This window comes from Melospiza melodia, chromosome Z (assembly GCF_035770615.1).
Source record: "Melospiza melodia melodia isolate bMelMel2 chromosome Z, bMelMel2.pri, whole genome shotgun sequence".
NCBI lineage: Eukaryota > Metazoa > Chordata > Aves > Passeriformes > Passerellidae > Melospiza > Melospiza melodia.
Window position 1 is genome coordinate 52402061 of NC_086226.1, and position 27336 is coordinate 52429396.

The 27336-nt window shown below is 38.3% G+C and overlaps 1 protein-coding gene and 1 long non-coding RNA gene across 2 annotated transcripts in view; one reads left to right on the forward strand and one right to left on the reverse strand.

Annotated features, from left to right (window-relative positions):
- The first annotated feature begins 6009 nt into the window (after positions 1-6009).
- Positions 6010-15982, forward strand: LOC134431956 (uncharacterized). The gene is made up of 3 exons (XR_010031161.1): positions 6010-6145; positions 6856-6909; positions 15906-15982. It is a non-coding gene; the product is annotated as an uncharacterized LOC134431956 (long non-coding RNA).
- Positions 15983-16555: 573 nt separating this feature from the next.
- LOC134432271 (guanine nucleotide-binding protein G(q) subunit alpha-like) overlaps positions 16556-27336 on the reverse strand; it is a 118107-nt gene continuing 107326 nt past the window's right edge. Inside the window, exon 7 of the mRNA XM_063180805.1 lies at positions 16556-27309. Coding sequence (XP_063036875.1) covers positions 27119-27309 — 191 coding nt within the window. The 3' untranslated portion in view covers positions 16556-27118. The remainder of the gene's footprint in view (positions 27310-27336) is intronic.

The window sequence follows — 27336 nt, forward strand, 5'->3', positions numbered from 1 at the left end:
TGCTCCTGTGCCCTCAAGATTTCTCTTTTGAAGCATGCCCACCTTTCCTGGACTCCTTTGTTCTTAAGGACTGCTTCCCAAGGATCTCTTCAAAATAATCTCTTGAATAGGCTAAAATCTGCCCTCTGGAAGTCCAGTGCATAAGTTCTATTGATGCCCATTCTTTTCTTGCCAAATATTGAAAACTTCTGTTTCATAATCACTATGACTCAAACAGCCTGCAGCCACCACATCTCCTACCAGCCCATCTCTGTGTGCAACAGCAGGTCAAGTGTAGTCCCTCCCCTGGTGGGCTCACTCACCAGCTGTGTCAAGAAGTTGTTCTTCCACATGCTCTAAGAACCTCCTAGACTGCCCCTCCTCTGCTATGTTGACTTCTCAGGGGATGTCTGGTAGGTTAAAGTCGCCTACAAGAACAAGGGTTGGTGATCCTGAAACATCCTTCATCTGCTTGTAGAATAAGTTACCCACCTCTTCTTCCTGGCTGGGTGGACGATAACAGACTCCCAGTAGGATGCCAGCCTTGTTTTGTTGCCCTTCCCCTTAATTCTTTCCCATAGGCACTCAACCTCATTGTCATTAGTTTCAATGCCCGTGCCATCGAGAGCCTCCCTAATATAAAGGGCCACCTCTCCTCCTCTTCTCCTTTCCTGTCTCTTCTGAAGAGCTTGCAGCCACCAGTGCAGTGTTCCAGCCATGTGAGTCCTCCCATCACATTTCTGTCATGGTGACTACATCAGAGCTTTGCTGTTTCACCACGGCCTCCAGCTCTTCTTGCTTGTTGCCCATGCTGTGGGCATTAGTGCACATGCCCCTCAGCTGGGCTGCTGATCTCACCCCTAACTCTGGCTTACCACCCTTGGGCCTGCTTCCAGACAGCCCAAATGCATGCCCTTCCCCATTCAAACCTAGTTTAGAGCCCTCTCAATGAGCTCTGCCAGTTTGTGAGCTAAAATCCTTCTGCCCTTAACAGAGAGATGGAGCCCATCCAGTTCCAGCAGGCCAGGTACCATGAAAGTTGCCCCACGATCAAAGAATTCAAAATTCTGCCAATGGCACCAGCCTTTGAGCCACTTGATACTTTTCACTTCTCCCATTCCTTTCATTCATGCAGTTCTTCATTGAATGTAACCAATTTAATTCTTAAAGAATTGTTAGGTTAGTATTTTATTAATATTCAAGTTATCTACTCTATGTCAACCTATAGCAAAAGAAAATGGGCTATTGATATGATTCACAAAGTAGTATGAAATACATAGGTAAAAACCAGAGCCATCCTGCTTTACCCAATGGCCTTTTATAATCCTGAATACAAGATGATTTACAAGTTTTGTGCTTCCCATCTGATGTTAAGTAGAGTACACAGTCTTCCTCTTGTATTTTTCCTTCCAGCAGCTTCTTATGTGCCTTGCTGTGCCTCTTGACATAAACCCTGAATACTGGGTCTGTGCAAATCCCACAATACACAGTGTTTTGTTACTCCATTCCCATAAAACTCTCCAGGGCTCATTAGCTAAAATGAAACTAGGCTTTTGAAGCACATCTTGACAGAGCATCATTTAAAAGCATGTTAAGAAGAGGCTAGGCTTTCAAAAAAGAGCTTGAATATGGAGTATTCCAGTCAATATGCATACTTCTGAGATATTAAACTAAAAATAATTGAAATTCAGGATGGAACAGCATATGCAGTCAGACTTGGACTGAGTATCTTTCTAATTAAAATGGTTGGAAAATAAATGGACACACAAATTGGAATGTATCTTTTAAGACCTGGTGCATCTTTAGAAAACAAAGTATAGTTGTTACATTAGGAATAACAGAAAGTGCTAAAAAGGTAATAAAAAGATGGTAATACAGAAAGTATAGATAATAGAACAGATAAATAGTGATGCATTATATATCTAGAAATATATAATCATATTTTAAAGCTGTCCATTCTAGCATCATGGGAGAACAGGAGTCTTTGAAAAATGGCTATATACCAGCAAGTTCTTGGGATTCTGTTATTACTAGCAAGTTTAAAAACATTATTTGTGCTTAAAAAAATTTAAAACATACCTCCCAAAACATAGGAAAATTGTATTTTACTCTTCAGTGACATTTCTGATAAGCATTTTCTCAGAATGCATTTAGTGGATGTAATTTCAGGAAATTATCTGTTGAATCATTGCTGCCACAATACGGCATTATGTATTCTGCCGAGCAGGTCACAGACAAAAGGTGGCATGCAAATACTTCCGTGTATGCCATGCAATTATCCTCCTCCCAGCCACTTCAAGCATTCATTTTTTAACTCTGCCTCCAAGCACTGACTGCTACATGGGTAAGTATAACCTGTTCCTCCAGTTAGGCATGGCCACTGGAAAAGGGTCCGGAAAAGGGTCATGTTTGAGCTTTAGGTGACTTACCAGCTCTGCAAAACTCAATACCCTCAAGCCTCTGCTTAAGCCTCTGACAGGCCACATTTCTGACTCTCTACAGAAGAAAAAAGGGCAGAAATATTTAGGAGAATAAAGATAGCAACATTTGGTGATTAAATCAGGAGATTCACTGTTGCATGAACAACTAAACCACCTTGACACAGGATCTGCAATAGTTGGTACTGTAGCTGGTAGGCTTGTACCACTGAAAGAAGAAAACATCTTTCTGTAATTGTAGGAATAAGAGTTTGATATGCAGAACTAAATGGAGCTAGTGTGCAAATGTGGATATAACAAAAATGGCTTTCAAATAAATAAACCTGAATTACTGAAAATACATAAGGTTATAAAAAAACCATAGGGTTTTAATTACAAGAAACAGAAAAATTGTCAGAATTTTCTTTTGAAAGAAGAGAAAAGCAGCAGAAAGGGATTTTTCATAGGTTGTCAGGAAGAAAATCTTTATGATAATTCAGCACTTTTGGAGGACTACCATGCTCATTCTGTTAACCACTTCTATGGAGGTACTATAATAAATGCTGAAAATAGCTTCACAACCTAATGCACATAGCTACATGAAAACAAATCCATGACCATTTCCACTACTACAAGGCAGTGACAAGAGCTGTGGAAAAACCAAAGGAGATTTAATCTCTATTACTCATAAGAAGTTATTGTTTTCCAGTAGGGATGTAATCCAAAAATAAAATGTGTTTTCACTTCTCTTGTTCATTTACCAATAAGCAAGCATTCCTAATATCTGTGCCAGGCAATGTTTTGAAGTGTTATCTGTGACTTTTTACTAATCAACAAAAAAAAAAGCTATCTTTCCACAGATATATAAAGAAACAAATTTGGCCTGGAAGATGAGGTTGGGGAGCAAAAACTGAAAAAAGCATCCCCCTTAAACCCAGCAGCTATTCCAGATATGCCATTCATATTCTGTAGGGTTCAGAACCATCTTCCACACTGGTTACCAGGGAAACAGGTCTCATGCATTCTAAAATCACACATGTTGAAAGCATATTCTGGAGAATTTTTCCCTGCTGATGACAGGGAATATGATTCAGAATATGAGATTCTCCATTCCCAAAGTTAAATTAACAGAGGGAGAGGCTCCAAACATATTTAATAATAACTATCAAAAATTCTGTAGAGAAGAAAAAATACTTTAAAAAATTATTTATATGTTCATACGGACTATTGTTATGCATATATCTGAATGTCTGCTTCTGACATGACACCTACATAACTTGCTACTTCAATGATATTTTTGCTACTAAGTGTAAAGGTGGAAATGACAATGTATCTTCAAATAAGCCTTTAAATTATAAGAGTCTTATCAAAAAATATAATACAGAATTCTTTAGTGAGAACAGTTTAATCAAGTTCCGTGTCACATTCAAGTCTTTCATCCTATAGAAGCGCAGGACAAAGTTGGTCTTAATTCCATCATTCTAAGTAATTCCAAACATCCTGAAGGAAAGCATGGGAGCAAAATCAGCATTGTCACCAAAAGTTAAAACCTCTGATCAAATCCCCTAAAGTTTCCTCATGTAGGAATGGATGAGGCTTTGTAAAGCATTTCACATGCTTAATGAGCAAAAGCTACTGTTCTCACCCCCAAGTGTCTGCTACTGTTGAAAATATCTAAAAAGTGCTAAAAGTATTTCTTTAATAATTTTATTAAAAAACAGAAAAGGTAGGTCACAGACAGTCCAGACACATGTGTGTACATGTGCACTTGGGTGGGCTTTAAATAGAAACAAAACCAAAAACTTTTCAGGAACAACTTCCTTTAATAATTCTGTCAGGAACACTGGAACAAGCATGTGGAGGGTAGGTAGGCCAGAGTACATGCTTGTTAAAGCACAGCAATGCTCCTCCACTTTATGACAGTTTTGTTTATTTCAAAAGTATCCTTCATGTTTAAAATTTAAACTTTATACATTTTTTTATTTATTTTGGCAAGATCACGCCAGTAATTGTTGACTACAAAAGAAAGAGAAATTTGATCTATACAGAGGTACAGAGGCCATTGTATAGAGGCAAGATTGGAGTTGCAGCAGTGAGGACAGACTGGGGAATGAGTGGCTGGAGTGAAATCCCGCAGAAATGAACCTGGGGGTCCTGGCAGGTTGAACATGGGTCAGCAGTGCCCTGGCAGCCAGGAGGGCCAACCCTGTCCTGGGATGCATCAGGCACCTTTCAGCTTAAGCTGTTAGAAAGTGTCTAAGGGAGAGCTATGAAGATGGTGAAGGGCCTTGAGGGAAGCTGTGTGAGGAGCACATAAGGCCATAAGGCCACTTGGTCTGTTCTGTCTGGAGGACACTGAGGGGAGACCTCACTGCATGACTGCAACTTTCTTTTTACCCTTGCTGTACTTACCTTAGTAAGTGGTGGCCAAGAGCTGGCCTGGAGGCCCCACAGCCACAGGCAACCCTGGTGACACAACTCCCCCAGCCGAGGCCGCTGGGGATGCAGACAGCCCTTGGCCAGTGAAGTGCAGCCAGTCGGGACCAGCCATGCTGGCTCTCTCACCCTGGATAAAGGTGATTCCCATTCCATTGGAATGAGCTGTGGCCATGTGAACCTCCAATGTCCTGCCCTAAGCTGCGACAGCTCCATGATACATGAGACAAAGACAAACCCCAAGGTATACTATCAAGATGCAGACTGGCAGCACTCAGTATTAACATACTTGGAGCTCTATTAAAAGATCATTTCAAGGATTAGTCTGAACACTAATCTATCAACACTTGCTCAAAACTGCTTAAAAATTTTTTTGTGTCACATTATAGACAGAGATACATTAATAGAGCAAGCACTCAATTAAAAATTGAAGTTTGCCAGCACAATGTTTTTTCCTTTTTTTTTTTTTTTTCCTTTCTTTCATGGAGGCTGGAGCCTATGTGCTTCTGGAGGACCTGAGCAATTTACCACCCCAAGTTCTCTCATTTTGTGAAACTTAGACTCTTAACTGAAATTACAAAAACAAAAGAAAAATCTGCCATGCATTACTCATGATTTACCTCTGAACCACAAGTAGTCTGAGACTATCCTTCATTAGCTGGATCTTATATTAGCATTTTGTGCTGCTGACCACAGGGAGGATAATTTACCATAGTTCTGTTTACTTCTTCTTACAAATCAATAATATCAGTGTGCCAAAATATCTGATAGTGAGTGCAAATAAGACAGGGTTAAAGTCCTCTACTGTTGTCCACTGAAAGGACAGGAGGCAATGGACATACACTGGAATATTAGAGATTAAACATAAAAAACCCCTCATTATTTAATGTGAAGGTGACTTAATACACAACTATTCTGTCCAGGGAGGTATTCTTTATCTTTGGAGGATGCTCAAAACCCAACAGGACTCAGTTCTGAGTAGCCTGCTCCAGGTGACCCTTCTTTGAGAAGGGGCATAGCTGATGCAATCCCCGAGGTTCCCTCCTACCTCAATGACTGCTCTTCTATGACTGGGTGAATAAAAACACTGCCCAAAATAACACAGCAGTGCAGCAGCAAGAATCTGGAAGTTGACTGAAACCCTCTCTTCAGAGGCAGGGACACCTCATACAAAACTTCCATTGAGCCAAAATATTACTGAGCTTGAAAAGGTTAAAAAAGGTCGAAAGAGGACAAGAGAAGAACCCAAACACCACCAGTCATGCACAGCTCTGGGAGATGAACCAAACATGATCTTATGTAGAGAAAGAGTGGTGAGTACATGAAGACAGTCTCCTAAGAGGCTGAGTGGGATCAAGGCACAACTGCTATGCCTTCGTACTGCATACCATCCAATTTTTATGTAGACATTTGGACTACAGACCACAGATTTTCTATTATTCTCCAACAGTTTTTTTCCTAGCATTATTATTTATTTCTGCTCAAAAAAGACTAAAGTGCAGACTTTATATCAGAAAAGATAGCAGGCAAAGAGTTTGAAGTCTACCAGTAAGATTAGGGATTGCCAGAAAAAAAAATCAGGGCTATTTAGAAAAAAAAACATAAATACCCCCTAACCCCCCACATATTAATCTTAACTACCTATTATTAAGACTGACCTCATCCTCCTTTCTTCTTTTTCTCCCCAAATCAGCAGCTTCTCAGCTGCTGATTAAATACTAATATTAGCTAAAATTTAGCTACTTTTAAATACTAATGAATATTAATAGTAAATACTAATATTCTTCCTCTGTCTAAAGTTTTCTCTGATGGATTTGCACTACTACAAACAAATAAAACTTTTTAAAGAAGGAGAAGCTGAATAGAATGAAAGAAGAACCAGTGGACAAACCCAGAGAGTAGTCAAATAGTCTGGCCCTTTAAAGTTGTAGCATTACATTTGTTTAAAATTTAAACTTGGTCCCAAACATTGTAATGGAGAGGTTCACTCTCAAAACTAACCAATTCTCACTTTACATCACAGGTAACAGGGACGCAGGATTTCACCCTAACTGCTCCATCAGATCTGAGTCTTAAGGTAACCAAATTTTTTCCCAATAGTTATATGTGGTTGACCTTTGCTGGATGCCAGGTGCTTATCAAGCTGACCTATCACTTCCCCTTCTCAGCTGGGCAGGGGAGGGAAAATCAGATGGAAAATGACTTGTAGGTTGAAGTAAGGCAGTTTGCTAAAACAGAAGTGAAAACTGTGCGATTACAAGCAAAGGGGGAAAAAAATATTCCTTACTTTCCATCAGTGAGTGATGTCTGGCCACCTCCTGGGGAGCAGAGCGCCAGCACGTATAGAGGTTTCTCCAGAAGGCAAAGATTGTAAATAAAAGGCATCCCCCTTTCTCCTCCTTCCCTTAGTTTTATATCTGAGAGACATCACATGGTATGGAGTTCCCTTTGGTCAGTTTGGGTCAGCGGGCCGAGTTGTGTCCCCTGCCAGGAGCACCCCAGCCTGCTGATGGGGCACAGGGCAGAGACGTGGCTGATGCTGTGCCTGTGCTGCTCAGCAGTAGCCAAAACACTGCCGTGTTATCAACACCTTTCCAGACACCATTGCAAAGCACTGTGAGGGCTGCTGTGGGAAAATTAACTCCAGCTCAGCCAGAACTAGTACTCTCGAAAAATATTTTCATCTAAATAACTCTAGGGTTGGCAAAATCCACACTCCAAAGCCAAGACTCTCCAGGTTGCTCAATCTGCGGCTCACCCCACCATGGCTCAGTGGTGTTAACCAAGCTGTACACAGGAAGGCAGCAGTTACCTAAGGACACCATCCCCAGTCAAAATTTTTATCTCATCTCTTATGAAGCTATACACAGTTTCTAGCAGCTCCTTATGACTTGCCTACTAGATTCTGTCTTTTCCATTTGCTTTCTATATCTTTTACTAAAATCACACTGAGATTCTGTTATTTCTTGTTCAAAAAGCTACAAAATTAAGTTTGGCCTGAAACTGCAAGCATTATTTATATCTTCTGCTTTCTGTTCAAACAGCCAACAGTTCAACATAACAATTTCTCCAATTAAGCACAACATACACTGCTGCATGTAGCTGGAGAAAGTGGGTTTCACAGGTATTTCAGTAAGAAAAAATAGAAACAGAACACAAAACAAGAAGTTTTGTAATCCAACGCTGAGAGAAGCCTGTTTAAACTTAGTTCCCAATCTACAGTATTGTTCAGTCTTCCTGACAACTTTCTGTCAGAAGCCTGGTTGGTTATTTGGTGAGGCGCATCATTCTTGATGCCAAGCCTTGAGCCCCATGGGCGTCGGAGCTGAAGGCAGAGTCTGTAGCAAAGGAGTGTGAGCACTAGCACAGAGTCCTGCCAGCTCACTGTGCTCACAGACTTCTCTGGTGCTGCTTAGAGCAGAGAAGCAGCTCCAAACTGGGAGCTTTGACTCCTGAGACCTTTTGCATCAAGCTGTGGGGGCACAGGCAGCTGCCACAGAAAAGCAAACCTTTCCTGACTGAGGCTGTTTCCCCCTAGTTTAGGATTTTGTATCAAATAGTTCCAAGTATCTGGTTTTCTTTCAGCCACTGCTGTGGGCTTCGTTTCCACCCACACTCTGTTCCAGAGCAGCAGGAATTCTACTGGATGTGTGTTTGGCATCTGTGTGGAGCTTTATAGAGATGGCTAGAAAGGCTTAAAGCTGTCAGCTTCATCTGCACTGGAGCGCTCACCGACACCTCGCCAGGATGAGCGGCAGTGGAACAGAGCTGGCGGCAGAAGGCGCGGGCTGGGTGCGGGATGCGGGAGGGACCAGGCCTGCAGACACGGCTGCTAGGCCTCAGCACAACCGCCCCTGACACCACGGCGTCCTCAGAGTGCCCTGGCACTGCGGGCTGGCCTTTGGCTCCTCTCAGAAAAACCACCCAAGCACCAGGGAAGGGAAGGGGAAGCGGAGGAGGGATGGGAGGGTGCCTGCCGCAGCAGGGCTCTGGGTCCCCAAGCTGTCCGCAAGCTGAAAGGTGGGGGATGTACCTGCCATTGGTGTTGGCCAGTTTTCATGTTGAAGGGCTTTGTTGGACTTAGCTGTATTTCATTCCTTGCTGATATAGTTGGATCTAGCACTGAGCTTACTGTTTTGTGGTTTTTAAGGCTTACAGTCTGGGAATTTTGCTCACACCCAGATCTTGCCTGCAGTTGTAGCAAAGCAGCATTCAGGGCAGATGCAGTGCAGTGACAGGGGCTCCTCAGGTGTTCAGAAATTAGCAGCAGCATTACAAAAGGCAGGTTTGATGTTCCTTAATACATAAATCACTGATTTAGAACAATTACTATTTGTACAACTATATGTCTCCTTTGAGGACATGGTACATCAAGCAAGCTGCTTAACTACTGTAGCCACAGAGATCTGCATGGTGACTTGTCCTTCAATTGGAAATATACCTCTGTGCTGAGGGTGGTTGAGGTGGGAACTCCTTCAGGTTAAAGATTTCATGGCTTCAGTAATTTATTTCAGGTTTAGCCCTTTCTGTTCTCAGGCCAGAATGAATTCCATTGCTCTTTAAGGACACACTTGCTAATGTAGCAGTATGTGATACTCCATGTTCCAGAGTCTGAGGCTCATTTACAGGCTTGCAAACAGTGGAGAATACAGTCTTTATGACCTTCTAAATGTACTGAAGTTCAGTAAAATAAAAACATAATTTTAAAATATCTTTTCAATGTTATTTCAGGTACAGAAAGTCTTTTATTATTTTTTCTTTTTTTTTAATTTTTTTTTTGTGATGGGGAGAAACATTTATTGCATAGAAGCTAGATACTCAGCTTTGTAATTACACTGTATGCATTAAAAATTAAACTGTTATAGGGTTTTTTCCCCTCAATTTTTCTTTTCTCCATGTATGCATTCAAAGTTTCCTTAGAGATTGTTACTTTACTTTGTCTTCCCTCATTGAGTTTTTCTCTACTGGTTTATTCTAAAGAAAACAAACCTTCTAATGATACTTGAACTTTTGAACTTCTAGAGTTTTGAGCACTTTTAATAATAAGGAACAAGCTTTTGATTTGTGAAACAGGGATAGGTGAAACCATTAGAAAATAGAAATATGAACAAATATTTGAACAAACATAAGGTGGTTTTTTTTCCCCATAGGCATTTGTGTTTATATCCTGAATATAAAATATTTTTTAAAATCTAAGCTTAGTATTTCTAGGTTGATGGAAAACAACTGTCTCAAACTTTGCAAATATGCAGGAGTAAGTAATTACATAATAGTTGCTTCAAAATTTAAAAGTGAAATATTTTTGTAGTTTTTATTCATAGTAAGTTTTTAGAACATTTTCCTGACATAATGACATGGCAGGTTTTAAAGAAGACAGGATCTCTGAGTTTGCTGATCATGGAATTTCATACAAATGTTACTGTTCTCTGAATGACATTACTCATTGCTACTGCAAGTAAATATTTGCCTTGTTTAATAGCATTTGATGACCTGTGCATACAGTTTGAGATAAGTGTCAGAATTAGGTTTTTTGTTGGATCAACAGAAAGATGTACACAGCAGTACAGTTCCCACTATGCTAATCACTTGGAAAATTTACATCATATCTCTGTTCCCACATTAGGGTTGGCTCTCCAAGGAAAGGAATCAAGATCTAAATTTATTTTTCTGTATATGTCCTACCTTTATCAGCTTTATTCATAGCACCTTTTAACAGGCTGGATAACTTTCACAGACTCATAGAACTGTAAATGGAAACTGGTGGAAAAGATCTCTAATGGAAGCGAATCTAACCATTTAACCCAGCACTTCCATGCTCACCACTAAAACAGATCTCCAAATGTCATATCCGCACACTTGTTTAACACTTTCAGGCAATATTTCCCAACATATAACACTCTGGTTCATATATTTCTTTATCTAAGAGCAAGTCAGTACAATGTAGGTAATCCTCTGGACAATTTATTCTTGGAGCAAATATTTATGTGATATGCTTAAGATTTCTTCCAATCACTAATTGTCTTTTTTTCCAGCTTACTTATTACTTTCTTCAATAAGCTTGCACTATTTACAGTTTGGTTATTCTGTAGATGAGTAATATAATTGTGCAGACTATAAGGCTGTCAATATTTTCTTCTGTGGGGTTTTTCAAGTCAAAATTCTGCTCCATCTCTCTTGATGCATGACATGGTTTAACACGAGCCAGCAGCCAAGCCCCTCACTCTCCCACCAGTAGGACTGGGAGAGATTTGGGAGGGTAAAAGTCAGAAAATTCACAGGTTGAGATGAAAACAGTTAACAGGGAGAGTGAAAGCTGTGCACACAAGCAAAGCAAAACAAGAAATTAATTCACTTCTTCCCATGGGCAGGCAGGTGTTCAGCCATCTCCAGGAGAGCAGGGCCCCATCACACATAATGGTTACTTGGGAAAATAAATGCCATCACTCCAAATGTCCTTCCATTTCTCCTTCTTTCCCCGCTTTATGCACTGAGCATGATGTCAAGTGGTCTAGAATATCCCTTTGGTCATTTTGGGCCACCTGTCCCTGATATGTCTCCTCCCAGCCTCCCATGCACTTCCAGTCTCCTCCCCTGTGTGGCAGCATGAAAAGCAGAAAAGGCTGTGTGTAAGCCCTACTCAGCAATAACAAAAACATCTCTATATAATCAAGGTGTGTTCAGCACAAATCTAAAACATAGCCCCATACCAGCCATTGTGAACATAATTGACCCTATCCCAGCCAAAACCAGCACACTGCTGCTGAAGAGAAATACTGCCACCCAAAATATCCGTCAGCCAGTTTTATTTCTTAGACCAGATATAAGCATCAAGCTCTCTTCCTTTTAACTCCTCTGGCTGATCCACCATTAGTGAGTCATGCCCACTCTCAGACATTCAGGCATATGAACTCACAACAATCTTGATAAGACTGCCAAAAACAAAGGAGTAGGTAAATGATTGGTGTCAGTACAGTTTTTGTTGAGAGCTAATAACAGTATAAAATTTTATTATACCGTCACGGATGAAAATTCTACTGTCAGCTAAAATGAAAAAACTATGCTTTTATAGGGGTAGATTTGAAATTTTTAGAAATCTGATATGATGTAAAAATCCTTATAACTCAAACATCTCACTGTCTCACATACCTATATTGCTGAAAACTAGCTCAAAAGCTGTGCCCACATGCAGTTGGGAAAAGTTGTAAATCACCCCTTTTTGTTAAGCTAAGTGAGAGTTAGTTTGGCCTCATGGAGAATGGTCAGAAGTAATTTTCAGTTAATATCTTGTAACAAAATCATAAAACAGCTACAGGTAGTCTCCTCCTTCTTCTGCTTGCATATTGTTACTCAAGGGCAGAGGCATGCACAATAATTTACTGCTCTCTTCTTCTTGTCAGGTTTTCATTGTTGTTATGATTCCTTGAAGATGAACTTCTTTAAATCAGGAGGGTACCAAACAAAAAGACCATGAAGCAGGGCTCTGTAGCAACTGCTAGGAAGAGAAGTGATATTTTGAGTGGAGGTAGAAAGCAGAAGGAAATGTTTATATGCTTCATAGGCTTGTATTCATGATGTGCTTTACATGGAAGTAGCTGGTTGATTAAGAAAGGTAATGAGTATAGGATTGGGGAAGATGATGTTTTAGAAAAAAACATGAGCAAAAATGTGTTAATGTAGGTTCAATGAGAAAGTAACCAGTTTTTCTATTTTTAAATGTTTGGGGTTTTTTTGATGGCTCACAGCAGCTTTCTGGGTATTGTTGATATGGAGAAGGGACTTCAAGGCAGAGTACTTGATACCAATAATATTTTTGTTTTACTCCTAAATTACAGATACATTTTCCTATTTCTATGTTCTATATATATTTTCATACCTACTATGAATGAGAGTAGTGGTAGAAGACCATAAAAATCCTCCTGTCATTCACTCAAGAAGTACTGAAAAATGAGAAATCTTTTATTTTTTCTGAGCCTTCATAGAGCATGGTCATTTTAACCTGTGAAAAATGGATACACATTTTTTTTTGCAATGCTTTCTGTCCACTTTTCTTAGGAACAAAAAGAGTTATGTAGGACACAGACATTCAGACAGAAACAGATCTCAATTCTTATACATTTTCCAAAACTGGGAGATTAAAATAAACTTAATTTTGCTTTAACGCCGTGTGTGGCTTTCTCTTTAGGGTGGTGGTTTATTTTCTATTTGTTCTGCTATTCTATTGTTTTGCTATTTTACACTTTGATAAAGTTTTACTTCAACTGGCTTTTTTATTTTCTTTCTCACTTTATGCACTTTGTGCATGTCATTGCTTAGTAACTCACAGTAGCTGTACTCCTTAAAAGGAACAGATTCAGAGAAACTTTCTTACTGGCCCAAACTAGTTTGACACGTTCAATGACCCCAAATACTGGTGCAGTGAAAAAATATCCCAGATTCAACCACCTTCCAAGTGCACATTTTTGAACATATTCTTAACCTTCAACAGAAATACCTGGGTTAAAGGATATGAATTAAAGTAGCACTTAGAATGTGAATAATGAATTGTATAAAAATCAGAAGGCAGTCTAATTCTCAAAGGCAAAACTTGTCCTTGCAGTAGGAATACTTTGAAAACAACCAGCTACTTTCTTAAGCTTCTTTCTACTACTTAAGCTTCTTTCTACCAGATGTCTGAGACTTACCATGGCCAGATTTTGCTGGTCTAATTCATGGTAGGTTAATCTCATCTGGCAATGTGAAGTTATCCACTATCCTAATGCTGCAAACAAACAAGAAATTATGAGAGCAAAATAAAACTGCTGGCGTATCTTATCTCTCCTGAGAGAAGTAAAAAAGACATTATGGATGACCATATGAAGAAGCATTTTTCACATAATCATTCTTGTGAGAGGATAAGTCCAGGACCTCTCCTAAATGTTTGGTCACATAGGATAGAAATCCTAAATGGTCAAATGTTTGGTCACACAGGTTAGAAATCCTAAATGTTTGGTCACACAGGATAATTTTCCCAAGTAAATCCACATGTGCATGCTGATGTTAATATTTACTCATGTTTTGTTTTGTAAAGATTTATGGTGTTGGGGAATAAAGCAGTTTATTGCACAATAATTATGTCTGCAATCCTGAGGTATGAGGAAAGAGTTCCATAATTTTTTTTATTAAAACCACTAATTAAGATTAATGTTGCATAAACAGTTCTGTATCTGCAGAGTTTAAACCCACCATCTCCTGTTAGAGTGATGCCTTAGCAGCAGTCTTCTATGAGATTTAAGTATTTTATAATGCTTGTAAAAATATATTAGTAACGGCAGGTTCAGAGGAGCTTAGAAACATATTGGATTAAATATTGTCTGGGGAATAATACGTGTTTTTTCTGCTGGCAAATATAATGAAGTTTTGCATTTTTATATTTTCTTTTCAGTAGTTTAAACTTCACCAAAAATAACTGCATTGCCTCCCACAAAAGTCTGTTTGGCTGGACTGGTTTTACTCCCTGAAGTCCACTGACTGTACATAGAAAGCAGGAGAGCAATTCCACAGGATTGCATCACAAACATGACAGAGCTGGAACAGGAAACTTGAGTATAATCCCTGTTGTTCAGTTTATCATAAAGCACTCAGTAAACATTCAAGCAAATATATTTGAAAATTTATCAGGGTGTTTGCTTATGCTCATTGTTGGCAGTGTTTAATTAGTTAAACTACATCTATTGTAGCACAACAGCACCATGGTTCCACCATTCTGGGGTTTCTCTTGGAGTTCCTAATTTATTAAAATTTTACATTAAATGAAACAATAACTTTTTTGAATTTTTGGCTGCAGGTTATCTGGGCCTGTTTTAATTTCTACTCAATATTTTTCACAATTATCCATAGTGACAAATGTATTAGAAAGTATTCAATCATACTCACTTGACAGCACCTTGCTATATTCCCTTCAGACATATACCAGACATAGGCATATGGAATGCCTGCTTCCTAATTTCTTCATATTTATGTTTTACCATTTGGGTAAAACCAAGAAGGACCTATGGCATTGCTAATATTATTCTAATGTACTTAGAATATCTGTCTTTTTGGTGCTACCTCATCCTTTGGTATTTAAACTTCCCTTTAACTGTTGTACTCCCTGCCTTTGAATTCTGATTATTTATGACTGGATTTTTTTTCTGTGTTGTACTGCCTTTCACTTCCCTTTGCTACTGAGTAAAAATGAACATACAGCAGTATCTGTCTTATTACTGAATCTTCATTATTAATCTAGTAACTGTCTTAAAAGTTGTGATTTCTCTTTGCAGAACACTGGGCTTTTTTATTCCATACATCACTTAAAATTTTCCCAAATTATTGTAAACTGGCTTCTTCAAGGTATCAGGTACATAAAATTACTTCCAGGAACTCTCCTTTCTCACCAGTAATAAATACCAGGTATTGGGATTTTTCAGTCTGAAGAGGAGGCTCAGGAGAGACCTTATGGCTCTCTACAGCTGCCTGACTGAAGGCTGTGGTGCAGTGGGGTCAGTCTCCCACGTAATAAGCAGCAGGACAAGAGGAAATGATCTCAAGTTGTGCCATGGGAGATTAAGACTGAGTATTAGGAAAACTTCTTCACTTCAAGGGTTGTCAGGCACTGGAACAGTCTGCCCCATAAAGTGGCTGAGTCACCATCCCTGGAGAAATTTAAAAGCTGAGTAGATCTGGCTGGTTAGGGAGACATGGGTTAGTGGTCAACACGGCAGCTGCACTCACTGGTTGGACTTGGTGATCTAAAGGGTTTTACCAACCTAAATGATCCTGATTCTAAATTGTATGAACTTTCTGAAGAGATACATACATAAATACACACACACACAAGCATGCATACATACATACAACGGGTACATGGGTAGGCGATTGATATTGTCTACTGTGCAAGTATGAGTAAGCGACCCCAGCTTCTTGCAAGGAGAGGGACAATTCCGATCCAGGGAAATAAAGGACACCCTTGGACTGATGAGAGGATGCCACCAGTGAGAGGATGACCCCAGCACCTGCAGCAGCTCTTCCAAGCCCTGCTATCACCGTGTGTCACAGGGCAGTACCTGCAGCCAGTCGGACGCCGCGGATGTTTCAGTGGAGACAGCAGCGCATGGATGGTGGCAGCTCCCCAGAGGCGGGAGTCGCTTTGCAGAGCAGCGGGGTGTGTGTGCCTGCGGGGGACACGAGCTGGTGTGAATTGCTGGCGATGCTGCGCGACGCCCGGCAGGGAAGCGCCTGGCCCAGACGGGGCTGGGGCCGCTGGTGCAGAGCGAGGGGCGAGGGGCGAGGGGCGAGGGGCGAGGGGCGGGCTGCCGTGCGGGAGCGGCGCGGGCTGGCAGGCGGTCGGGGCGCAGAGCCCGGCTCCGGTGCCCGGCGTGCCCGGGATCCCCTCGCGGTGCCCCCGGCCGGCCGCGCTCCCCCCGGGCGGCTCTGGCTTTTCTCCTCTGCCTGGCACCGGCCCCAGCCAGGAAGCTTCTGGCCCACTTTCTCTTGGCTCCCGTTCCCCTGGGGACAGGGCAAGGAGGCAGAGTCAGGAGAGCCCCTGGCTCTCACAAGGTACTTTTGGTCTCTCGACCGCAGCATGCATAATTTCTTCATTATCATTGTAGTTTGTGAAACCGAATCCTCTTCAGCCAGTGGCAAAACCATAGCTATACTTTGATGTAAAATATCGAGAAAATATCGAGGCTCTTGTAGAAAGCACCTTTAAAATAAACTTGTTTAATTTAACACAAAAAAAAAAAAAATCAAACAAAACACAACTTTTAGTTTTCATTGACAACTACGAAATTACAATGGTTTTACAATAACTTCTTGAAAATCCTTTACATAGGTAAGCATTATCTGTAAGACTGTGGCACTCTCAGACATCACAAAATGCCTGGATATGCTTGCTATGCCAATAGAGATGTGCATGTACAAATAGAAAAATGTACTTAAAAGCATTTGTACTTGTCTATGATGAAAGAAGTAAAATTGTGCGGCCTGCCATTGGCTTAGTGTTGCATTCTTTATGTCTTTTATATATGCCATTTTCCAAATGTCACTGCTCCTGAATTTACTGCTAGGTAGTATATGCACAGATATAGTCTCAACTTGTGTTTTATTTAATGACATTCTTGAAGTCTTGGCAAAATACCTCAGACTTTACAATTTTTATTTTCAAAGGAACTTTTATTAAGTGGTATGACATATGCCACGCTGCTGTTTTCCCAGTGTATTTTTGGTCCAAGTGTAATAGTTTTCTGCCATAAGAAATCCCCTTCTTTACCAGTAACTTTGGTCTGTGGAATTCTTCACATTCCAGTGTCTTGCCTGTTCTCACCACAGATCTTAGTACACAGTGATGGCCATCTGTCATTACCTATTACTTCTTTTGCCACTTGGGAAAGGCATCTTCTTACAGAACAGTAGCCACATATTTCATACCACATATCAAACCCTGCCTGACATTACAGGCTTGATGTAGTTATAGGCTTGATGTAGTTACAGGCTCCACATCAACAGCCAGTGGTCATATTTGTAGACCTGGGCACTCAGAGGCTCAAACAACATGGCTGAAAACTGTTGTCTGGAATGTGTGTGTGTCATAAGCCTTCCCAGCTCCTTTGGGAGGTTTTGTTTGTTAGGGTTGGTTTTTGTGGTTGGGTGTGGTGGTTTTGGTTTTTTGTTGTTGTTTGGTTGTTGTTTTATGTATAGAAATGATAGGGAGAAGGAAGAAAACAGGTATCTCTCTTGTAGAGAAAGTTTGTTCCACAAAAGCAGCAGCACATCTACTCTTGCTTTGAACACAGGAACATCTGACACCATGACTTTCTGCTATGACTTTTCTTTAGGGCCCTGGATTCACAGGTGACACAGCAGGCCAAGGTGATCGCTGTGCACTGAATAGCAATTTCCATGTACCCATAAGCATTTTAAATAATGCTGCTCAGCCTAAGTGAGGGAAATACACACTTTCTTTTAATGCTTCACCCTCTATCACTCACAGACCTCCAATTACCAAGTTAATGTTTGGAAATATCAGATAATCAGCTGTAAAAGAAGCCTCTTCTGAGAAGCAGATTTCTTTTCCACGTATATATGTGAGTGGAATCAAAGTTTTACTCAAAATACCTCCAAGCAGACAAGGGAAACTATTTTCTCCTAAAATGTGTTGGTCACAGAATTATTAAAAGCAAAGACTAAGCCAGTATGAATAGATTGCAGAAAATGAATCTGCAGCAGATAAATTTGTCTGCCCTTTCATTAATTTATTGTGGTTAGGACCTGTCTTTTTGCCTGCTGTGCAACAGAAGGCTAAATAAAGGTATACTTGTGGCTCTCCAAGACAGCAAATCAAACATTGAATGACCAAGAGTTCAGGAAAGGTGTGAAGCTGTTTTTGTAGCCTAGGGTAAGACAACAATTGTCCCTATTTCCATTAGAAAAAACTGAACAGTTGTTAATTAAGAACTCTTCAGTTAGAATTAAAATGACTGCTAGGGTACTGAAGCCATAATATTTTCTACTGAGAAGACAAATGAAATAATTAAATTATGTGTATTTTGCAGATCAACTGGCAAAATCATTTTCATCTGCATGACTGGGGACATAAGGTTTGCCTTCCATGCCTTGCAGCATTTCACTATCCCCCTCTGCTGCAATTCGGAGGCATCAGTTTAAACATCCCGAAATGTATGTATTGTGAGTGTGTGTGTATTTCTCAACTCTAGAACATCAGAGTAAGGGAGAATAACCTTTTAACCCACTTTGCTTTGACCTGCAAAATGTTTAAAGAAGAGAGATGCTAGTAAAGTATCTCAAATGCAGATTGGTTTTTTCTATTAAGCTTGAACAAGTGAACAGTCAACTAAATAACTCACAAATTATTTCTCAGTTTACATAAACTTTTCTCTGCTTAGGAAATTAGATGTGATCATTTACATTGTACACTATCATCTAGATTAAGCCCTGTATTTACCTTCTAGCTATGTAATGCTTTGCCCTTCTGGTTTTTAATTGAGGACTATGTTTGCTATCTAGAGTGGAGTTGCTTTTATTTCGTATTAGCAGAAATAAAATCAGCATGTATAAGTGTGAATATGTATCAAAAGAGAATTATTTAATCCATAACTACAGAAATCTTTCACTTGTAGCACCAATTCTATAACTTCTTACAAGAGATTCCAACAATTTCTAGACCATTAAATACTGAAAATCAGTTAAGTTGTTTTTACATGTATTAGTCATAATATTATTTGAACTCTTCCAACATCTCGTAAAGAATCCGAATATTATGATTATGTATATAAGATAAGGACAACTGATTTCTTTTTAGTACCACCACAGCTCATTGCAATTCAAGAGGAATAGCTCCATCAGCTAAATTATAGTAATGTAATTGATTTGTACATTAGAAGATTATTATGCAAGGAAGTATCAAATTTGACTACATTTATATCTAGCTTTTTGCCTCTCAATTACACTCAGGTTGCTTAACTTCAGCAAAGTGAGATGAAACACTGAAGTTCTAAATAAAATTTTTATTCAAAGTTTTTTGAATAAAAAACTTTGATAATAATAGTAAATCAGTTAATTTCTTGAGCTAAAATAAATCAGGTCTTATCAGCAACTGTGAGTGTTCTTCTAAAAACATGAGAAAAGTAGTCACCAAGATACTAATAAAAACATTACTTGGCTTTTCCAAAATCAGCATTTGAAATAAACCAAGTATTCTGCAGCATGTGACAACAGATTAATTAACCTCTAGTATACAATAATCACACTTGTGTGCACACATAATTGACAGTTGTTAAGAGACTCCAGATACTTCATTGTGAGATAAATGGAATTTTATTTTTAGGGAGAGAGTGATTCCTCTTCAAAATAAATGTATAAAAGTGCAATATCTTAAATATTTACTGCATGCATGCAAGTATCTTTTTTGTTGTTGTTGTTAGCATCATATAAAGTAATCTTATGCCATAGTGTCTGCAAGAATACATTTGAACTTATTGTTGAATTAATGCATCTCTTCAGTTGAGTGCCAGCCTGATCATTGCATTAACCACCTCATACAGGACTGCAGGAAAAAAGGCAAATTTTCAGCAACATCTTAGCAAACAGCTCTCTACTGACAATGCAAAATGACGTATTAAAATGGCAACATTTGGGCCATGTTTGCCAACTACATTGTTCAAATGATTGTATTCCAACTATGGTGTTACAGTTTTCTGAAATACAATTAGCCAAAAGGCTAATTGTATCTTCCCCTGATTACAGGAACCTTCTGAAGCTGTTCTTATTCACGATTTGTCTTTTAATGCAGCCAGTATGATCAACTCTGCAATGGCTACCAGAATTGAATCTGGTATGTCAAGAAACCCTCTCCTTGTGGCAAACAGGATAAAGGAAAGATATCAAAAAATAATCAAAACAAAATGGCAGGAGGAAGAAGATTAAGCAGAAAGTGTGTTCCTCTTCAGCTGTGTGTTCCACATCAGCAGTTGTTGAATTTTAACAGACCAATTTACATTTAATTCACAAGGATCAGAAAGTATTCCAGAGTGCACATACATAAAGCAATACTGTATTTTCTTTAGATGGCAATTAATGAGTGTGGAAGAGGAAGCAATTAATGTGTGATATTAAATAAATGTGAATGGAGAAAGAAGTGCCTTGGACAAGACACAGTAAACCTTGAATATCATGCCCAGCAACAGAGCATTTTAAATAAGATAGAAAACATCTTTTTCGAGCTTACTGGAAAAGAACAAGTTTTGGTTTGTTTGTTTGTTTGTTTTTTGTTTTGTTTAGCTATGTTTTGAGGGTTTTTTTGGTAGTATGAATAAAAGTCCAATTTTTGTATTTTTCTATCCTTAACATTAAGTTTGATTTCTTGGCATCAGTCATCAGTCTGACTAGAGTTTCATTTAGTCTATGTACACAGAAATTTGTGATTCTTAAAGGGGAAAAAGAAAGAGTTTTCCTTGTTTTACAGTTTCCTTTTTTTTTTTTTTTTAAGAATAAGTATGCAATCAAGGCCTTTAAAAATGAAAAGTGCAACACTTCCAAGCCAGAATAGCTAATAGTGCATAAAATGAAGGGTTTAGAAACTACAGCACTAGGATGAGGTTTTCAGGGAGGAATGTGTTACTCCCTTTTTTCCTCATTTTTAAGCCTTTGGGCCACACAATTCTACCCCTTCCACTTGGTCAACTTAGGACTTCTTGGACAGCCAAACTGGCTGACACTCCTGAAAATTAAACTAATACAGCAGCCAAGCAAGAAGATCAAAAATAAGGCGGTTGTTTTTCCACCCAGTTAACTGACAAAGCAGCAGGGCTGACATAAGGGAGAGAGAAAGCTCTGAGTGGAAGAAAACCAGGATCAGAGGTATTGGAGGGTAGCTCCTTTTAAAAGTAATGAGCTGTGAGAGGGGGTCTGGTGCCTTCGTATCAGATACTGATACCAGATGTGCTCCTAAGGATCTGACAATTGTGTAGTTGTGGCATTTTTAAAATATTCTGGAACTCCTAGATGTTTGGGACAGTATCCTACAAAGTGCTTGGTAATTGGGTGAGATGATCACAGCATATGATGTAAGATTTTAATCGCAAGTATGCACAACTTATCACACAGATACAGGCTTCTTCATCTATTGCACATATCTAAGGGTCACAATGACACTGTAGTTTGTTGACATTATCTTCACTGAGACACAGACATAAAATAATCTCCTTCCTAGTGACTGATCCTTCTCCCATACATTCTGCAGCTGGAAAGAAAAACGAGGAACCATTCACTCTTGTCTTTGCTTAGGCAAACGGTTTGCACTCCATTGGAGGTAAGGATTCTTACCTCAACTGTTTTGTTCACTTAACAGAGAACCAACTAATTTTTGCAACTTGCCTGAAACACTATTTCTTCAGTAATGATGATCTCAGATCCACTGATTGTTGACCAGGTATGAGTCAAACTCCTGAAAAGTAGCACATGGGCCTCTTTCTGTTATGGCTGCCATGACATAGGTGAACAAAAAGATCTAAGAAACACACTACTCTTGCAGTAGTACTGCAATCATTCAAAATGCCTTAAGAAAATTTCCTGTTTGCAAAGCATGAGCTTTCTTTTCCTAAGACATAGGTATTATTTCTTTTCTCCCATGCTTCTGAGTTTCCATTGTACACAAGCCAAAAACACTCCAAAACTTTTATAACACTGTCGAATTACCTTCTCCGCTGTAACAAACCCTAAATGTTTTGAACATCTGGCTGTAACAAAGATACTCTGGAAATTTAATATTTAGACACTGATGATGGAGCATGTATAATTAAAAAGTAACTTTGGAGTAATACATGTCTCCAGCATTTACCAAATAAGAATCATTTTGGGAGAACAATAAGTCCAAATATTCCAGAAAAACTAAATTTCAAGGAATGAAGATGCTATAGTATGAAGATATGGCAAAAAATACTGTCTTTTTAACCATCAACATTTTGAGGGGTAGAAACTGTACAATATTAGTTTTTCAAAAAAAACTATTTCCATCCCTCAAGCAACACACAATACATGCATTTATGTGACACTTTAAGAACAGCAAATATTATCTTAAATACTCTTAAGTTTAAAAATGCATCTGACATCCCTTCCTTAAAAGAAAAAAATTATTAAGAAATGGTCAAATAAGGATTTCCTGCAGCATGGTAAACGAGGAAACCAGTTTAAACTGTATTCTGAGAGCAAAAAAACCTTCAAATAATTTATATAAAACTTAGTATATCTTTTGACACTGTTTTCAAAATCTCTCTTTCTTACCTGCAGTATGACTACTGTGAAAAAGCTCAAGATAAACCTACAGTAAAATTCTTTTATCATCTAAATTGTGACCCCAATGTATTAACTAGATAGAAAAATTTCTTGTTTGACTGACAGAACTCAAAATGCTACAGATAACCAGAAGGCAAAACAGAGGAAATATCAGTAGCTCCACTTCTCAAACTAAAGCTATTGTTTTGCAAGACTTCTACTAAACTAACAAGCTGGTAAGGCTTTAGTTGTTTAATGTCTATTAAATGCTAGAACTTATGGTTTATGTCAAAAGAGGGACCGCATTTGTAAAAGCATCAATTTCTAAAATACAATGGTTAATTAAATACCAGGACATTTAAATTTTCTAAATTACTTATGTCAGCCTCTCCAAAACATAGCTACTTTACTAATCTCTTAACTAGAGGTAGGTCATGTGTAGGCCTTGCTAATATGCTGTGAACACTTCATTAGTTCACTAATGTAATAGTCTGCAGGATAACTATGCACAGATCTCCAAGAATAGCAGCACATGTAATAAATTAAATGTCTAAATTTTATTTTTTTCATGTGGGTTAACATGTACTTGTTTTCTCCTAATATTTCATTCTTTTGTGAAGACTGTTTAACAAGGAAAGGGTCATGAGGTTGAGTAATCTGAAAGTCTTCTGCACCTTACAACTCAAGGCTGGGAGTCTAGCAAAATCTATATGCAGCCCTTTTCCCCCATATAGAGTTTTTGCAAATCATGCAGTCAATTCTGACTGTTATCCAGCATTAAAAGTCTCTTCTCCATTTTCAAACTTTAAAAAGTGATTCACAATCATGTGGCAGTATGATTAAAAAGTACAGTCCATACACCTTGACAATCAAAAGAGATTGAATTATAAAAAGTAAACTGCCCTTATAGCTGCATCATCCTACATCTGTAAGGACAGTGACAGTTAATTTGTGAAAAAGGCAAGTTCCAGGTTTCTGTAAAACACATATTACAGCTTTCTTGTGCTAGTGAACATTTAGAATACACAGGTTCCCAAGACATTTTCCTTCCCTCCTCCCCCATTTATAACATTCAAAGAAAACACATCATTTTGGCAAAGTTAAAAGGGTTTCTGTCTTGATGTTTTTGCCTTCAGCTTCACGTTAGAGGCACAAACTTCTGGACTTAAGCACTATAAGGCATAGTAGAAACCACCAATTAAAACAACAGCAACACCACCACCACCACCACAATGGAATATACTACAAGTGGGAACAGCTGTGTTATTTAAAAAGAAAATGTTTTGTAAATTGTCATACTGCAATGCTGTGTTAGGTGATTCATGTAAAGCTTGCCTCGGCATGCCGAATATTTTTTTTTTCCCAGAACATGCTCAAATGATCTAAACATTGCCACAGGTTCAACTTACCTAAAAAATACCAGAAAATAGCCCAGTGGCACACACTCTTGAAAACTTCTGCAATCACAACAGTACTATAAAGCATGAGTAAACTTTTGTTTCGTTTTTATACAAAACTTGGAACCACATTTCCTTCTCCCCCACCCAATATCCCGTAAGAAAAAAAACCCAAACAAATTAAAAAACCCCAAACTTTTGTTAGACACCACTGTCTAAGCTTTTTGTTTGGTTGTGTTTGTATTTTTTTTCTTTTGTTTTTTTTTTTTTCCTTTTCCCCTCTTTTTTTTTTTTTTGCCCCTTCCTTTTTTGGCCACAGTTCCATTTATAGCACTGAACCCAGTGTGGGCAATGTATTCCCAGGTTAACAAAAGGGATATTATCAACAGTGGAACTGTAAAAACAGAAGCTCTGTTGCATTTATAGCAGGATCAGGACCAATTTTGTTAAGCTGTATGTAAGAAAGAATCACTGTTCTGATCCCCTATTCAGAATGTCAGTGTCACTTTTTATAATCTACATCTACCTGCTTTAGCTTCATTAAATAAAACACTTTAACTCCCTAAAATTGTTAACAATAGTGATTTTTTGGTTGTTGTTTTTATACCTAAGGTTTCCACAGTTTCTGAAAGACTGATCTGATGTTTTGCATTTTATCATGGTATTTGTAGGGCAACAGCATATATACATTAGTACTTATGGTACAATGATTTGAAATATCTCTGAATTTACTTTTCCAATACAACTATCAGAAAAATGAAAATAACCTAATGTGAATCACTCAAAACCTGAAATTTCTATTTAAAGTTTATGTTCCAATATGAGATATAATAGCTTAAGTTCTTGTAATAGGATTGTTTTCTACAGCTGTATAAAGCCCTGATAAGATTTGAGCATTGTTTTGAATGTGAATCATCTCTGTCTCGGTGTCTCCAATTTACTTCTACTCAGGAATGTGCAAATGATTTTACACAGCACGATTCTAGTACCGCTCTGTACTATAGTATTTTGTTTTGTAAATAAAAACAACAACGAATCCCTAGTCAGAAATAAACTGACAAAATTTACATTCTTCTCTCTTAAAAAAGTAAATAAAATAACATTATTTAAAATGTGAATTAGCTATAAGACATACAATACAATTACATAGATACATATCAATACAGCACATTCAATTTGCCAAAAAATTAATGATTACAAAGCCAATATGGATGCTGCCATATATATATATATATATATGTATGTACAATGATTATAGCATTCATAATTGCACTATACCTACAACCAGTTTTAAATTACAAGGTGTTTTAAGAGGGAGCAAAAAATAGTAACTGTTCTTATTATCGTTCTTTTGAATTTGGGAGGGTTAAGGATGAAAAATATCTCATTGTTAACTTTGGAAATCAACTAATAAACCATTCTTTTTTCCACCTCCCATCTGCTGCTATGTGGCAGCCATTTTTGTGTTAAGTGCACTCCAGTGCCAGCTGGCATCATAGATAATCAATCCAATTACACGTCTGAACTCTATACAGAGTTTTCTTGCTAGAAATCGCGCACCTGGTCAAAAAACCTTCAACCTAAGCTGCGGAATAAAGGCCCATCAATATGTGCTGCACTTTTGCTTGTTAAAAATTGCACATTTAAATTTCAAGAATGATTTTGTCACTGCTTCATTTACATTTATAAATCTCTTCTAAAGAACATTGAGAAAGGCTATTTTGCATGAAAGCCTATGAAATGCCTGTGAATCCATTAACAATCAACCTTGTCAGAAAAGGTTCCTGAACGTGATCTCTCATCAATAACTTCTTGTAATACAACTGAAGGTGCCTTGACATTATTACAGAAAACAATCTCATGTCATAACTTACAAAATGAGAGATCTAAATTGTCTTTAAATTACTAGACTACATGTGGGTGCACGGTACACCTTATAGAATATTCACTTACATGTTGGTTTTGGCATTAGAAAATGGTACACTTTCTAAAAAAGGGAACACATGAGCTGAAACTGTGTGTGTTAATCATTTGGCAGTTGATTCAATCAGGTCAGTTCCCAACCCATCCATTTGGCATTTCAATCAGTATCTTATATTTCAAGCGCATTGCTTTTATAAAAAGCCAGATTTGGCAACATGAATTTTGTACAATAAAAATAATTTTTCTACTGTGGAAAACAAACACTTAAAAAAGCTCTAACATCAGAGAAAACACCCCACACAACTGAGAAAAACATTATTTCAGGCTGCAGCCACTGAGGAAAATGTAGTGTCTACGACTTTTCTATTTGGCATTTGTGAATAAAAGAAGAGAGAAAAAAATGGCACATGGCAATTAAAAAGAGGTTCTAACATATTCCATGTACATCCCAGATTGTGTCTTAATTACTTCATTACTGTCTTCTGTGCACCTTTCTTAACTGTAAAACTATGTTTACATTTATTATCCTTAGACAACTGTAATTCTGTTTTGCAATCCAAATATTCTAGTCTCAGAAGTGAAGACAGAATGAAGACACCCATGTAAAGAATTTAAAAATCACAGTATCAATACTTTTTGATCCTTCAAAGTACATACTGTAAAATTTAAGTCATACTGATGACTTAAACAGTGATGATAGTGTTTTCCTGACCGAATCATTCAACAGAAAACATTTCACCCAGGAATGCAACTGGGGGGAAAAAAAAAAGGCCATTGTACCTTTTAAAAGATAAGTGGAGTAGGAAAGAAGGGGAAGAGAAAGGGTTAGGCAAAGAGGAAATCAGCTTGATTTTGCTTCAATAGCAAAAAACTGCTATCCTTTGTAAATGTACGACTGAGAATTTGAAACACATTGAGTCACATGGTTTTACCTAAAAAATGAGGAAATGTGCTGTGAATGTACTTCAGCATCTTTTGTTTTTCCTCCATGTACTTTAAATAAAATCATAATATTAACTACAAACTCTGTGGACATTCACAGAGTCCAGGCCGGCAATAAATTAGTATTATGCAAATTGTTTTCACAGATTATAATACAGTCCCTCTTGTATATCTTCAATCATGGAAAGTTGGTTTTGGAGGATGCCCCAGGTACAGTTAGACCAGGTTGTACTCCTTCAGGTTTAACTGTAGGATTGTGTCCTTGACAGCAGCAAAGACGAAGCGGATGTTCTCTGTGTCTGTAGCACATGTGAAGTGAGAGTAGATAATTTTGTCACTGTCTGGATTCAGGTCTACGAACATCTTCAGGATGAACTCTCGTGCTGCCTGTGCATCCCGCTGTGGTCCTGTAAGAGAAGTTCAGTTTTCAGTCA